This window comes from Psittacula echo (assembly GCF_963264785.1).
Source record: "Psittacula echo genome assembly, chromosome: 2".
NCBI lineage: Eukaryota > Metazoa > Chordata > Aves > Psittaciformes > Psittacidae > Psittacula > Psittacula echo.
The window spans coordinates 39,402,286-39,418,171 of record NC_137737.1 but is presented as its reverse complement, the minus strand read 5'-3'; the positions used below and the strand labels follow the sequence as shown (position 1 = coordinate 39,418,171).

The following is a 15,886-nucleotide window of genomic DNA, read 5'->3' as shown; positions in this document are numbered from 1 at the left end:
GAAGTCCTACTGTGTTTTCAGAGAACATCATTTGCCTGCCTGAAATTTCTTGCCTCATTCACTGTACAAGATTCACAGCAAGCAAAACAGCAATTCATTAAGCAATTCCAATTCCCTACATTAGTTTGCATGTTTAAAAAAAACCCAACAACTAAGGCAAAGCACTGGTGGAAAAATAATCTTCAAACACATAACCAAAGACTGAATCATAGCATACATAACCTAAAAATACTGAGAAGTTGCACAGTTAATCTTCTTACTATTACTTCCTAACCTTTATTTTGCACAACTTGAGTTTTTAAACCTAATAATACTCTTTTAATAGCATTTTTTGTTGACTTATAGCAAATTCATCATGGAAGCTGAAAAATAAAAATTCTACTATATGGTGTGAAATTGTCATTCATCTCTGCTACTTGAGCCAAGTAAGTACTCGCAGTGGTAGCATACTGTCACCTTCTTTATGAGCCACTGCTCATAAAGGCCACCTACCAGCAGGCTACAGTGATATTTTCTAATTCTGACTCTATTTCTACCTTGAGGTAGAAATGAGGTAAGCATTGCAGGCAAGCAAGGGAACAGGCTGTAACTCTCCTTGTATTTTCTATCTTTTGCCTTGCACAAGGGTTTTCCCATCACCTTACAAAAAAAGCAGTTTCTTTTTCTGACTCCACGCTGTTCTGCCGTATCTCAGTTTTCCTCGCAACCCACTGCCTCAACTTCATTTCCCATCCTGACTTCCTTCCTGGCTGTTTCTTTTCCCCCCATGGTTTACCCCAAGTCTGGAGCGTGGACCTTGGAGGTACTTCACCAGTGTGTTCAATTATCCCAGCTTCTATCCCACATATCCAACTTTTTCCATAATGTATTTTGACTACTTGCCTTTCTCCCTTAACCTGCTCCTCCAGTTGAACATCTTCAAAGTAAACAACTTGCTACTCCATCATCATTCATGCTGCACAGCAAAGTAGGGATTGACAGCTGAAAGATGAGCATCTTCCAGCCTTAGTTCTGCTTGGCTGCCCTGATCCAATCTGCTGGGGCAGGTTCTGCTCAGCATCATTTCTGGACCTTGCCCAGGGAGAGCTGAGTCTTTAAGTAATTCATATGCAAAGCTTGGCATGTGTTTGTGGCAGCTTCTAATAATTTGGTCAAATTTTTGCATTATTTTAATGACAATGCCAAGAAACATGTAACTGAAATCTTTTTTAATTTACTACCAAATTTCAAAACCCTGTTAGGTTATGAGAAAAATGAGAGTATTACAGCTTCTGAGAGAAAAAAAAAAAGAGTTGTGAGAATACTTTAACATGAGGAAAATTAATTTTTGCCCTAACTTCACTTTTAACATGACCTAGTTGCTCTAAAAATATTTCCCAAGAGAATTCAAAATTCTTTCATAAATCACTTAATTTTTAAACAATTATAACTAACTGAAAACCTGATGACATGTAGTATGAAATTTTAGATAATAATAATAATAGGGCTGTTACAAAAACAGGAGACATATCTATCCACATATTTATATATATTCATAATCACAATCAGCATTTGGGTGTCTCCAACCGAGGTTCTGTTAGAACTTCCATTTTAAATACCTCTATCAAGGAAATAGTTTAGCCCAAAGAAAAGATGTTGATATTCTTAAGGGTAAGGTTCTCTATGAGATAAAGTTATATACAATTAGGCTGCATTCAGTTTTTATAGATTTTTTTTCCTGTATAATTTTTCATGATAGCTGTTTTATAGATATGAAAATATTTTAGTATAAGAAATAGATTATACGGTTTTTATTGCTGAATATATTTGTGCAGTATTGCACGTGCTTTGATGTTCAGGTTGGGAAATAAATCACCATGGTTATGTTTGTTCCACGACTGCATGACCTATATCCTTATTACTAATTTTCAGTTCTATTCAAAGCAAGTGACACTTTTTCTTTTCATTAGATTATTAAACAGACCTTGATGACAAAACTGAAATACATATAGAAGAATATTCTTGTGTGTAAACATTCATTATGTTGTTACAGTACATTTTGACATTTGAACACTTAAAATAAGACATACTTGGAAGCTATCAAACTACTTGCAAGTAGATTCACAGCTTCCACATAGCTGAAAGCAAAGGTTTTAAGAAGCAAATTTTCAATAAAGGGAAGTCAAACTTTTTAAGGCAGAGAGTAGTGACACTTAGTTACATCTTCCCAAAGCTTGTTTTACTTTCTGTCTCATAACCGTTTAATTACTTACATAACTGGACAAACTATAGTACAAAAAGACTCATGTAAGATGACAGATATGTATACTATGAACCTAGATATATAGTTTAACAATGTCTCCTCTTTTCCATCCTTCATATTTTGTAACAACCTCAGCATTAGTGTAAACTGATACAAAATTCAGAAAATGTGTATTTAGTATTTGTTTTCAGGTCTAGTGTCAGAAGCTATCACTACTAGTAATCTTATCAAAGATAATGCATATTATCAATAATATTCATATAATTTCAGGTATTCTGAAACCATCACTTCTCTTCAGATTTTATGTACTTTACGGATGGCTACCTCTCCCCACTGAGGCAGACAGCAAAACTTGAAAACTGAACATAAGCAGGACAAACCAATAATCAGTACTATATGAAGATTACCTGGTAGTGATTTAAAATGATTTCTCCTGCCAAGATTTCTGAATTACAGGAATCGTGATCTTCTCACAGCAGAGAGGCTATTTTTAGCTTACACATACGAACTGAGAGTAGAATACTTTAGAGCCAATTTGTAGACAGCATAGTCATAGGTACTTACCTAAGCTTGATCTTGTGTTAGATCGCTCTATTATCGCATGCTTACTGGGATTGTTTAATACTGAGCGTTTGGCAAGCGAGATGTCTGCTGTGACTCTTGTAATTGATATACTGCAAAAATAACATACAGTGAAATAGAACAGAATGTTATTTATCTTGCAGGGATGTGGGGACAAAAAGGGACTAATTTAACACTAGAATATGGCTAAGACAACAAAAAAAGCACTTCTCATCAGCACGGTATATTTTGCACAATGTGAACAGAGAAGAAACTTTATCTCACGGATACTGTTACAAGAACTATTGGTAAGACATCCCCCTTTCTCCACAGAACTTAAATGCACTGTGACTACTGACTGCAAAACTACATGCGTCTGGTCAGAAGGGAGGCAGCAGGAGCTCAGATACATGCTACAGAAGATGAGACTTCCCTGGGGGCTCCAGGCCTGATATGCTTAGACTTTGCACCAGCACCCTGATATGAACAGGCTGGTTTTGCCTTTCCCTAATTTTGATGAATTTCTTGAAAGGTACTGAATAACAACCTGACTTAATTTAACCACACCTGTAAGACATATAGGGATATGCAGGGTTGATAGGAGAAGGTACAGCTTGGCAGTACAGCCATATAACTCTAATTTTTATTGCTCAGCTTACTAGCACACGTTTTTTAACAGAGTGCAAGAGTTACCTATAATTTTCCAGAAAGATACAGCAATATGCTGGGCACCTAAAAATGGTGACCGCAAACATAGAGAAGCATGCAAATAAAATCTCTGGGCTCTGGCAGGCTCAGTTTTGTGTTTATGAGAAAAGATGAGCCAAAAAAGAAGTGGTTACTTCGAGTTGTTTGCAGTGACCTCCTACATAACCTTCTGCATATTCTTCTTCCTAGGAAAACAGTTAACTGGGTTTGTTTTGCTTTACAGGGTCAAAATGCACCCTTTGGATAAATTCCCTTTCAGACTCTCTGGCCTAAAGAGGTTTACGGGTCACATTTTTCCAGTGCTGAGAGTTAAATCAGACAGATGATATTCCCTTGTTCTTCCTTGTAAGATTTTATATGCAATTTAAAAGGAGGAAATGGATTTGCTAAGAACAGGGTGGGCTCCTCTCTAGCAATCATCTAGTCAGATGCTGTTCATCTGAAATGTAACCAAATAGGTCATTTCCCAGTGAACTCAACATGTGTATATACTTATCTAAACCCGTACAAAATGTAAAAAAGCCAGAAGTTAAGACAGAAAAACAGAATTATTTGCACAATACTGATTAGTAACATAATTTTGGAAATTTAGGCATGATTTAACTTAAGCTGAAAACATAACCAAGGATTTGATTTCTGGCTCAGCTCCTCACAGATAATGCTATTAGTTCAAAATGAAATCCAACATGTAATTTAGGTACTCATTATTTCTCTTTATTTGCTAATGGATGAAGACTACAAACTTTTACAACTTTTTTTTTTCCCCTTTATTTTTCTTCTAGTCTTCCTTCCTACATGAAATAGAACATAATTTTCCCTTTTTCAGATACAATTATGGTATATTGAACAAAGCTAGAATTAGCAGTCTAAACCTGCTATTTTTCATTTTAAGAAATTTTAGTATCTTTTTAAGGTAATTTTACTGTCTTTTTAGATTTATAACATGAGAAAGAACAGCCTACTTTCAAAACAAAAGGTATGCATGTTCATATAGTGGAACAATTGCAATGAGAGAGGGGACAGCTTGACAGCAGAGTGGCAGTGAAAACAGTAGCATGAATCTTAGAACCTCCTGTACAAATTTGCTGAGGACCTAGAGTACCAATTCAGATTGCTACTTTAGTTTGGTATTCTTCAAATCTGCTACTATAGATATCAACTGTATCGAGACATCCGCATTTGTGGATTCACCCTGACACAACTGGATCTGCAACTGAATATTAGATATGCTTTAAAATACTTCAAGACATAAAGACATATTTTTTTTCTGCTTGCAACACTCATTATTTTGTTAACTTCCAGTTCTGAAGGTACATATCTAAGATTTGACAACTCTGACTAACATAAAGAGGGACTACTAAGTGGTTTGGTATCAACATCATCACTCTGACTAAGAAAATAAAATAGCTAAAACCACAATGTCTGGTATTTTAAAGAGCTGAAGCTATTGACTGAAAACTTCAACCTCTCTCTTGAAAGTTTGACAGCACCAAGACAGACAGAATGGTGTTACCACTCTGCCCACTTCCAAATGGAATAGAACATTCACTGAAGTTACAGATATTATAACAAGACCTTCCAGTTTTCTCAATTTTTCCTCCCAAACATCAACCCACTAGCACATACTAATCTGAAGCCTGATCCAGCAATAATAGAATCACATGTGGAGAATGCACCTGATGTCTCTGGTCCATGGGTCAGTGACATTTTAATTACAAAACATGCCACTGCTTTTAGAGATGGATCATCATTTGACATTTGTACCACAGTAATGCCTGGAGGCTCAAACACAAACCAGATTGGACCTTGCCTGGGGGAAACAGGTTGTAACAGCACTCAGATCAAAATCCAACAAAGTGCAGCCTGTCTGTCACCAAGGGTGACCATATTTCAGCAATGTGGGGGACTGCCTGCCCCAAGCAGCCCTTTAGAGTCTTCCCATTACAGAGTCCAGCACCACTGTCAAACCAAGCTTCCATCCTGAGGGACCAAAGGTTTGACAGTCATATACATTAGATGGTCTGAATCTTGTATCACTCTTTCCAGGTTAGATGTCACTGTAAAAACCCAGAGCTGAGAAGGAATGGTGGCCCTTGTCAGCTTGTACAGAACCCAGAAGTGCTGATGAGGTATCACTTGAAAAATACTTAAGCAAAATAATATTTTAAGAGTACATATTTATTAAGTCTTTACATAAATATTTAGCTATTTGGAGTGTGAGTATCACAGTCATCAAGAAGATGACATCCTATTTTCCACTTTCAACACTTCCCACTGCAAAAACAGCCTCAGTGTGCTCTGCTAAGGAATCTACCAATCCACACTAGAGTCCACTGATAAAGGAATTAGCTGCCATTACTAATTTTCTACAAAAAGAATGCCATTATTTCTTGGTAGTACCTAACAGGACCTGAACTCAAGTAGATTTGCATTGCAAAGTACTTACCGCCCTTCGAATCTATGTTTTAAAAAATCAAACAATGCTTTTTGCATCATATCTGTTACCTAGAAGCAAACAAACAACCTATTAATAATCACATGAGAAATTCATAATACTTGATGCTAATTATAATACATACAAATTGACAGTAAATGTCATATATCTGAATATTAGTACTGGAATGTAATTTATTCTTAATCTGAATTCTGATATGAAATGAAATACTAATAAGCAGCTATCTAGTAGAAATAAAACCTGTCTAGATTTTTTCTATGATATAAATGATGTTATTCAGCTTAACTACCTTTGAACATCTGAATACAAATGAGAAACAATATTTTTGGCAAAATAAAACCATTCACACAATCACTTACCTCATATCCTTTCAGAGAAGGTCCCACTAAAACTACTGGTCTCATAGAAGGCACTACATCATAGGGAGGGATGTGCTCTGTCTGCAAAACAGAAAAAGCTTTCAGCATCACAGCACCTAAAGAAAGTGTTATACATTACTTACAATATTAGGAACGCTGAATTTCCAGTGATGTCACCAATACAGGAATCATGGACTCGTTAACTTTTCCCTAAAACTGGTAGTACAAGATAAGAACTTAATAGGTTCAGGGATTTCTTTCGAAAAAGCTTTTCTTTGACTTTTAGTTCTCCTGCTATCTTCATACTTACTCTGGATAGCTACAAAATCTTATTCTGGAGACATTCACATGTCCCACTTCATAGCTCCTAACTATTAAATTGAAAAGGTTATTTCCAACAGTTAATGATTTGAAATGATTGACTCTAGAGCTGTGACATCTGTTTCCCAGCAGAACATTAATGTAGGCAAATTGTGCAAGAGAAAAATAAAACAAAAAGGGGTGGGAAAAGCATAACACATTTCTTTTTATGTTCAGATCTGCCCACTGCTTGACAAAACATTGTGACACCACTGCAAATTCCCATGGGAGCACTCATCGTCTGTCTTCGAGATTTGCATCTGCAATTTACTTGCAAATGAAATCACAATACTGACTGATCAAGTTAGTATTTCTAGAAAACTTTCATAAAGAGAACTTGGGATAATAATCCTTCCACTTGGGAAGCTGCTGTTACCATCCAAGAATTGATTCTGTTAGCATGATATTCATAGAACTACTTACTGATGTATTGTGCACAATTTATAAGAAAGTATTTTAAAATACAAAGATAAAAAGATTGCCTGCTTCCAAAGACTGTAAAATAATTTATATTGATATCAAAATTAAATATAAACTAACTGGGTTTTTTTTCTTTAATAAATGTCTATTCAATACACATCACCAAAAATTAGTCTTCTCAGAACTCATTTTTTGTTTGTAAGGCAGGGTTTGGTTTATCTTTGTATTGGGGAAAAAAACAATTGAAATCCAAACCCAGGAACATGTGGATGATACGGAAAAAGCTACGCCAGATCCGTTTTTCAAATGCCTACATCACACAAGTACATCAGTCAAGATGACAGAATACAGTCATTTTTCATTGCTTCAGTAATCAACGTATCCCAAGGTGTTTCACAATAACATTAAAATAGGTATATGCAATCCAAAACACAAAAAACACATAAGACGGACATTAATACAGTGACAGCATTTAATGCTACACAAGCAGCAGTCTAAAGCAGTCTAACAAACATACGGAAAACATTTTTGTGAATGTTTTTCAACAATATTTATCTTATTTTTTGTTACCTGTAGCTTAACCAGATAATTAGTAACATAAGAATGAACACCAGTGCCCAAGGCATCATAAGCATGTGAAATGAATTTATTATACACAGTGCAGAATATGACTTGACACATTTCAAAGCAAAACCCTGCAATTATGCTGCGACACTATCAAAATATAGCCCTCCACTGTTCTTGCTAACATTACTAATAACCTGACAAGCAAATCAGAGACAGATCCTAAGAAAAATTCATTACAGATATGTAAGTGCTTATAGCATGAGTGTCTTGATGCAACAGATCTTTGTCTTAACGTGGCTGACTCAACTGAAGATATTCAAGCTAAGAGTTAACCAGCTATATAAAAATGAGGGAGAGCACAGAAATTACCTTATTTGATGGAATATGGGATATTTTAAAAATCTGTTCTGTTGAAACAGGCATTTTTTTTTTATCTAATCTTTACAGCTTGAAATGATGAAGCTGTCAGCAGAAAACTGCAAAAGTTATCTAATTGAAGCATTAAAGTTCTTTAGTGTTACAGAATCTAACATTTTCTAAGGGACTGCCACTGAGCTATACGGCTTTCACTTACAGATTTAAATTGAAATATGAACTTGGAATAAAAACTAGCATACTTTTGAGCATTTGACTTTTGCTTAGTGGTTTGACTATGCAGGTTAGTTTGGGATGCTCACCCAGTATTTACTGTAAATGTATTACCAAACCTACTATAACCAGTAATGATTCTGGTACAGGAGGAAAGAATGAAGAGAGAGATAGGAACAGCCAACATCCACATCCAAGGGGATCCATCTAGAAGCTGCATCTTCAAAAGATGCAGAGAGCATCTAATACATGTCACCATGTATTATTCTTCCTTATCATTTATAGTTGGTTACAAATATGATTAAGTAGGAAATTACTCAGAAGCATTTCCATAGTGGGCTGGGACTGACATGGTACTTAACAACCCCTACTGAAGCAAACACTGGTGACTTTGGAAATGACAAGGATCCAATATTATTTGAAAGAGTTCAAAAAGGAAAGAGAGAGAGAAGTTCCATTTACTAAACATGACAGCATCCACAGCACGGGCAACAGAGTCACTGGGAACTGTTCATAATCACTATAATAGTCTGTTGTTACCTGTAGATTTAAGCGGTTAAAACAAATGAATAAGAGCTATGAAGGCTAAAGAATAGAAATGTGGTATTTCGCTGCACAGTTTGGCTCCTACCTAATGTCTTGATAACTTATTCCAGCCAAGATCCTAGAAACATATTACACTTTGCTGTAACAGGATGCCAATTGCATAATTCTGTAGTTATCTGGGTTATCTATGGAGAGACATTGGCTCTCCTGGGAACTACCAGTACCATTTCCAATAGCTGAGCTACTAAAAAAGTCTGAGTGATGGATGGTGAGAACATTTGGCTGGTAATTTATACATGACAACAGGAAAAGCTCAAAGCAAACCGTTAAAACAAGTCTGTGGTTTTTCACTGGTCTTGTTCACCTGAAGATTTTGCACCTAGCAAATCACAAGTTTAAATACTGACTAAATTAATAATACAACAGTTTTGACTATTTGTTTTCTAAGTATAATCTGAGTATCTGATTAGATTCCAGTAATGACTTTAACAGACTGAATTATAAGGGAAAAAAGCTTGAAAAAGATATATAGAAAGAATAAGCATGCCCTAGAGAGAAGCATTATATAGATTTCTTAGAAATACATTTCTCACTTCTCTCTACTTTAAGGTGGCCTTCCAAGTGTGTCCTATTATTCCATCAAAAAGGATAAGTACTGTAACAGAGTTTCATGGATGTGCTGAACTTGACACTGCTTGTTTTCTTGTACTGAATCCACTAACAGCTAGATACATTTCTACCTTAATTCTAGAACAGCTGAATTGTTAATCTGGGGTAATAATGCTAATGATGCCAGTGGCAGGATAAACACAGGTAATGTTGATATAAACTTACCGATTTCTGCTTCTGCTTAGCTACAGCAGCATGGAAAAGAAACAAAGAACAACAAAGCATGCATGTTATTGGCTTGTCAAAAGACGCAGACAGTTAACAGGACTAAGAAATGTGACGCAGTGCAGGTGAGCAGGTGGACAGATGGGAGCTTGGAAGTTGGTGTTACCTTCTTAAAGAAGGGCATTCTTTTCTCTTTGGAGTGGGGTGATGTTACACTGTTTGCACTGGGTTTGGGGGAGCGATGGTTTGCTGGAATATCATTTTCTTCTGCATCTAAGCCAGTGGCATCTATGTCTATAGCTATATACAGACAAACAATTCAGAATTATCAGATGACAGGGAAAGTAAAGATAGGTTAAAAAGGAAATAACAGGTAAAGAGAAACAAAAATGTCCAGAGTAATAAATAAATAAATAAATAAAGAGATGAAAATTAAAAAATCAACCATGAGTGCAAAACACAATAAAACAAAGGGAAAAATTTAAAGGTGCAGTACATTAGAAGACAGAAGGCAATCTAACAGCTACTGTAACATTTTCCTCTGATCGCCTTTTACACAGCTATATCAGATATACACACAATTACTCTTACAAAACTGAGCAATGGCCAAGTCTGTTCTTGTTACATCAGAGTAAATCCAAACTAGTTCATTGGAACAGGTAAGATTTTCTCCAGTGTAAACAACAGAACTTGGTCAACAACATTTAGATTATTTTAAAGCAATGAACACTAATTTGATTTAAAATTTAAAATTTAAAAATTTTAAATTTAAATTTAAAAACTGAAATTTGAAATGTCATTAGTATGCCCACAGGAGATTGAGAAACAGAAGAAAAATCACTTTTGAAAACAAAATCAGCCTGGATACAATATCATCTACATCTCAAGGTGGACTACAACTGGCATTTTTAGCAATTTTAACTAAAAATGCACAGTACTCATAAGATACATTTATTAGAAATAATAAAAACAGACCTACTAATAGTGAAAGCTAAAAAGAATGGGTAGCAGAAAAGAGGAAATAGATCCCAGCTTGTCTCAGAGACCTGGATCTTGTAAAGAATGAAGAAGTAGGCAGGGCAAAATGGAAGTGAATACAATAAACCACTGTTGTTCAACCTCTACTCCAAAAGAATATAGAGCACACACCACTTAAATCATTAATAGAAAATATTTACCCTCTTTAGCAAGTAAGAACAGTTTAAGTAAACAGCATCATGGACTCAGAAATAAATACATTTCAAAATGCAAAGCCATGCAATCCTGAATGTTGAGTTCAAAAGATACCTGGTAAGTACTTGTGAAACAAAACAAACAGGTTTTCCTGTTTACAATGCTCAATCCTGATCTTATGTATTAAATTTGCCTTTAGAAACCAATAATGCACAAAAGCGATCCACAAACAAGCTGTACAACATCACTGTTGTGTGAAGATCTTACCCACCTTGTGATACACTCTCATAACACATTCTTATCTTGCTGTGCCATTATGTTGAACTGAATCTAACTCTAAATAGATCTGTAAGCACTATCATTTGCATGGACTTTATCCAAACCCATAATTAATCATTGCAAACTATTATGAAACCACCTCAGTGACCTGCTTTCAGACGCTTGATGAGTGGGACATCAACCAATCCAGCGGCATGTGCTATTAAATTATGCAACAAATAAATATTTCTGTCAAGCTTACATGCAGCTGCTGATTTAAGGGGCACTTGGGACAGTGATCTCTTCTGTTTCAGTGAAGTATATTTTCCCCCGAAATTATCGAAAGATCTAACGCCATGATGCCTGACAATCCTTGAGTTTCAGAATTGTGTCTTTGAGCCTGCCTTTGACAGGAAAGCCTGTGAGTAGATCCGCACCCTGTTTCTGTATTGCTGCTCCTAAAAACAGCCACAGAAATCACATAACATTTTCTTCTAGCTGAACTGTTCCTTCATCCTCTTCATAAGTATAAAAAGAACATATTATCTTTTCTTGACTACAGGCCAGCACAGATGCTATAAATCACTCATAATAAGGCATAATAATGTTCAACTAAAATCGTCAGTAAAGAAAAATGAGGGTTGTTAAGCTTTTCCTGTAAAGAAGAAATGCAGTATTAGATCAGCTAGATATCAATATCAGTCTCAGTCTTCACGCTATGTAACATCCCCTCTGTGACAGTTCTTCTGCTGTTGATTATCTTTAGTTCATTGGGTTTTCTTTAAAGTAATTCTCACTATTATCCTCACCCTGTTTGGAGGCCCATAAGGACTATATGGATTGATTACTATATCAATATAATATTATTTAAATGGCTATGTGCCTCCTTTTAATTTGGGGGATTTTTTTCAGTTTCTTCATCTTGTTTGTATTTTTGTTTGGTTGATTTTGTTCATTTGGAGAAAAAAAAAATCCCTGACTCAAAGTCAAAAAATGAGGTTAACTTATTCAGCTAAAATCTCTTTGACTAATTAAAGAATTTATGCATCAGTCATTTATTATACTTTCAAAATGAGGCGGCCTGGGAATAATTGAACTGTACTTCAGAGTCAACTGAGTCCTTGTGTTAGTCACAAACTATGCTTCTTTCACACTTCTTGGGATGCCTTAAGCAAAAATATAAATACTGCAGAGCCAAAATCTTAAGATCACAGGATAAGCTAAGTGCATAGAATGCACACTATTCATAGATATTCTCCAAATCTGCCATATAACAGAATAAACTTTACCAGATTTCCTTCTTTCTCCAGAAAACCGTGTTTCTGGAAGCTACTGTTTGAAGAAGCAATTCAATGCAATGAAATGCTAGCCAGGATGGCTAGCCAAGATGGTTAGCAAATCAAGTCAGTCAGCAGCATAAGTATGCTATCTGTTCTCTTGCCTCTAAATTCTGTGCAACAATCTGGAAATATATCGATCTCCAAGTGTTTTTTAGGATACAAAAGGATATTATAGTATTTCAGATGCTCTAACTTGCAACACAGGCCCATGGACACTTAAACGCAGTTCTTGAAAATTGGGCCTTAAGGGTAAATATGACAATTTAAAGCCATCGTAAAATAAAAGATTAAGATGTGTTCTACAGACTTGTGATGGACACTTACTAGTAAATTAAAATGATATTTTCCAAGGAAAAAAAAAAAGACAGGTAGGGAACTCAAATGGAATTTCAATAAACAAACTGCAATTGTAATAAAGTTGGTTGTTACAAACAAATTGACTGCAAAAGACAGATATCTATTTCAATTAATTTAATTCAATTAATTTAATTAAATGAAGCTACTATCACAACTTGATTGAATTCCTGTCTCTCTCTTAATGTCCATGTAAATACTTTAACATCTTCAGGATCATTTTAAGATGCCTGCTCTTTAGACCAGGCTCCGTATAAACTAGTATGATTGGAAAATAGATGTCTTCACCTCATTAGACAAGGCACTAGCAACATTCATTAATAATTTCAGATTTCAGGTATTAAAAATACACATTTTCTGTCTTAGGAGAAGACAAAACATCCAGCAATGCAGAAGCTGAATGTAGCAGAGTTTTATTTTTTGGGGAGTAATCTGCTACACTTTTTTTTGAGGAGCTGATGCTAGCTTTTCTTCCATCAACTCATCATGTATTTGCTTCAAACCTAACTAATGTTAAATCTGTCTGTTGATGCTCTAAAATCAAAACGTTTGTGAAAAATTTGTCACAGAAGGCAAAAAATGTCCAGTATACTAGAATTGCATGAGACACATCCTCATTACCAGAACTGTAAAACTAACAGTTCCTGTTATTATAAAACAATGCCATTCTGGATTCTACTGCAGAAACCTCTTGGGAATTCTTACTGCTGCTTTTTCTCCTGTACCAGAAGGTATTTCTTGTTCAGTAGGAGTGCTCAGACTAGACCAAACCTCTAACTATCCTACTGCAATGCTGTCTCATCATTTTATTATGATGTCCTTGTTATAAAAAAACATGGTAAAAGCAAGTAGGGAATTTTGTGCATTGTTAACAGCCCCATCATTCCCTGAACTTGAGGGCACTGACTCTGTTACTTCAAACCTACTCAAACCAGCCTTACAAGACAATGCAACCATCCAAACTTATAGAATCATAGAATAGTTGGGGTTAGAAAGGACCTTAAGATCATCAAGTTCCAACCCACCTGCCATGGGCAGGGACACCTCACACTAAACCATGTCGCCCAAGCCTCTGTCCAACCTGGCCTTGGACACTGCCAGGGATGGAGCATTCACAACTTCCCTGGGCAACCCATTCCAGTGCCTCACCACCCTCTCAGTAAAGAACTTCTTCCTTATATCCAATCTAAACTTCCCCTGTTTAAGTTTTAACCTGTTACCCCTTGTCCTATCACTACAGTCCCTAATGAATAGTCCATCCCCAGCATCCTTGTAGGCCCCCTTCAGATACTGGAAGGCTGCTATGAGATCTCCATGCAGTCTTCTCTTCTCCAGGCTGTACAGCCCCAACTTTCTCAGCCTATCTTCATAGGGGAGGTGCTCCAGTCCCTTGATCATCCTCGTGCACCTCCTCTGGACTTGTTCCAACAGTTCCATGTCCTTTTTATGTTGAGGACAGCAGAACTGTACACAACACTCCAAGTGAGGTCATGAAGTCATGGAGTAAGAAAAATAGGCCTAAATTTATAGAAATTTTAAAAGATTTTGTGCATGAGTCTATAAAGGAAAGGATTCATGACCTACTCACCAGATGATGGAGGCGTCGATTTTCTGGAACTAGGAACGATGTCACCCAAACTGGATGAAGAGTTTCCTCCTGATTTACTGGAGTAAAGCAACAAATTAGTTGGATGTTTTATATCTTTCTCAGTAGTTACTCATTTTTCACCTGCCTTCTAAATGAGCTGCTAGCTGAGAGACAAACAGTATTTCTGGCAGCAGTATAAAATATACATCTTACACAAAACGTGTATACATTTCAAGGACTGAGTAACTGCAAACATCAGTCATGTTCCTTGTTCTGCTGTGCAACTTCATTCTGCTGCATATGCTCTCACTACCTCATGATCTTAATGAAATCCAGTCATTAATATGGCTACTGATATATAATTATTAATACTAATACTCATTACTAAGACTAATTCTTAAGCCAATGAGCATATCTGTTTCCTTTAACGGAAGAATTATTGGTAGCTCCCTAATGAAAATGTTAGTATGTTTGCCTAAAATCTTTTCAATTTAATTAAAGTACAAATTCTTTTGCTGTCTCAATACGAGGTAGCACTTTGGGAAAAAAAATATCTCAAACGAAGACAAAGCAGTCTAGGGTTTTGCCAAGTTCTGCCTATCCAAGTTGTGAAAATGAAACAATATTTTTAATCATTATATTTGTTACCATAAAGATAAAAGCATTGAAAAGAATGCAAGAAAGGCTATTTCACTTTTCTAATCATTTTTGTGATAGTACTAGTTTCCACTTCATCTTAAAATACTAATGAGATGTGTAGGACAGTGTTATCTCCAGTGAGAAGTTCCGGTGAATGGAAGCCTTTACAACTTCGAAAGTGTCTGAATCACTGGGTCAAATCTGGCTGTATCAGAAGCATAAGGAATTTCATGTCCCCCTGCTGAGGACAGCACACATAGGAAAGGCATTTCACAGTTAGCAAATGCAACTGAGCACTGTAGCATCCTGGTCTCCTCCTAGCATAGATGTGTTCTTCAAACACTGTTGCCCTTTCTATTGAACTAGGAAATCCTCTCTCGCTTCCCAAATGTTCCCCAGCTGTTTTCTCAATTCTAGATCCATATGCTCAGGCATCCTGGAAATATTTGCTTCCTATATACTCAAAGGGAAGCAAGTAACATTTGCATCCACATGTGTTACTGTTTACTGGAAAATTACTTTATTAAGAATTCCACGGTAAAGATAAAATTATTACCATCTTGCAGTATTGTTCAATATATTTAGAAACTGAACAGCTATTTTTATGCAATGACAGCAACAGTCAGAGACAGCAAACGATTTGACGTGAAACTTCTATCATAAAATGCAGTATTCTTAAAAGCTGTACTCATAGGCATTGAATTTGACAACACCAAAAAATGTTTTCCCTAAGATGCTTCAGCTTACAAATAAATTGATCTAAACATTTTCTGTAACTTCTAAAATCAGCTTTAAAGATGACTTTAGAAAGTTTCAAAATTGCAGGATCATGAAAGCAAGTAACAAATGCTAAAAAATTTAGGGAGATCAAAAATTGTGCTTGTACACAGTAAA

At 35.9% G+C, this 15,886-nt stretch overlaps 1 protein-coding gene across 9 annotated transcripts in view; it reads right to left on the bottom strand.

The window, feature by feature from the left end:
* The window catches only part of CACNB2 (calcium voltage-gated channel auxiliary subunit beta 2), a gene marked incomplete at both ends in the record, with an annotated part of 255,148 nt that overhangs the window by 18,712 nt on the left and 220,550 nt on the right, over nt 1-15,886 (bottom strand). For 5 of the 9 annotated variants that reach the window (XM_080610494.1, XM_080610493.1, XM_080610499.1 and 2 more), the window contains 5 exons: nt 2,807-2,916; nt 5,958-6,016; nt 6,326-6,406; nt 9,807-9,940; nt 14,354-14,430. In XM_080610494.1, the coding sequence (XP_080466620.1) occupies nt 2,807-2,916; nt 5,958-6,016; nt 6,326-6,406; nt 9,807-9,940; nt 14,354-14,430 (461 nt within the window). Of the gene's footprint in view, nt 1-2,806; nt 2,917-5,957; nt 6,017-6,325; nt 6,407-9,640; nt 9,661-9,806; nt 9,941-14,353; nt 14,431-15,886 lie in introns of all 9 variants that reach the window. The other 4 variants (XM_080610496.1, XM_080610495.1, XM_080610501.1 and 1 more) reach the window with 1 other exon arrangement.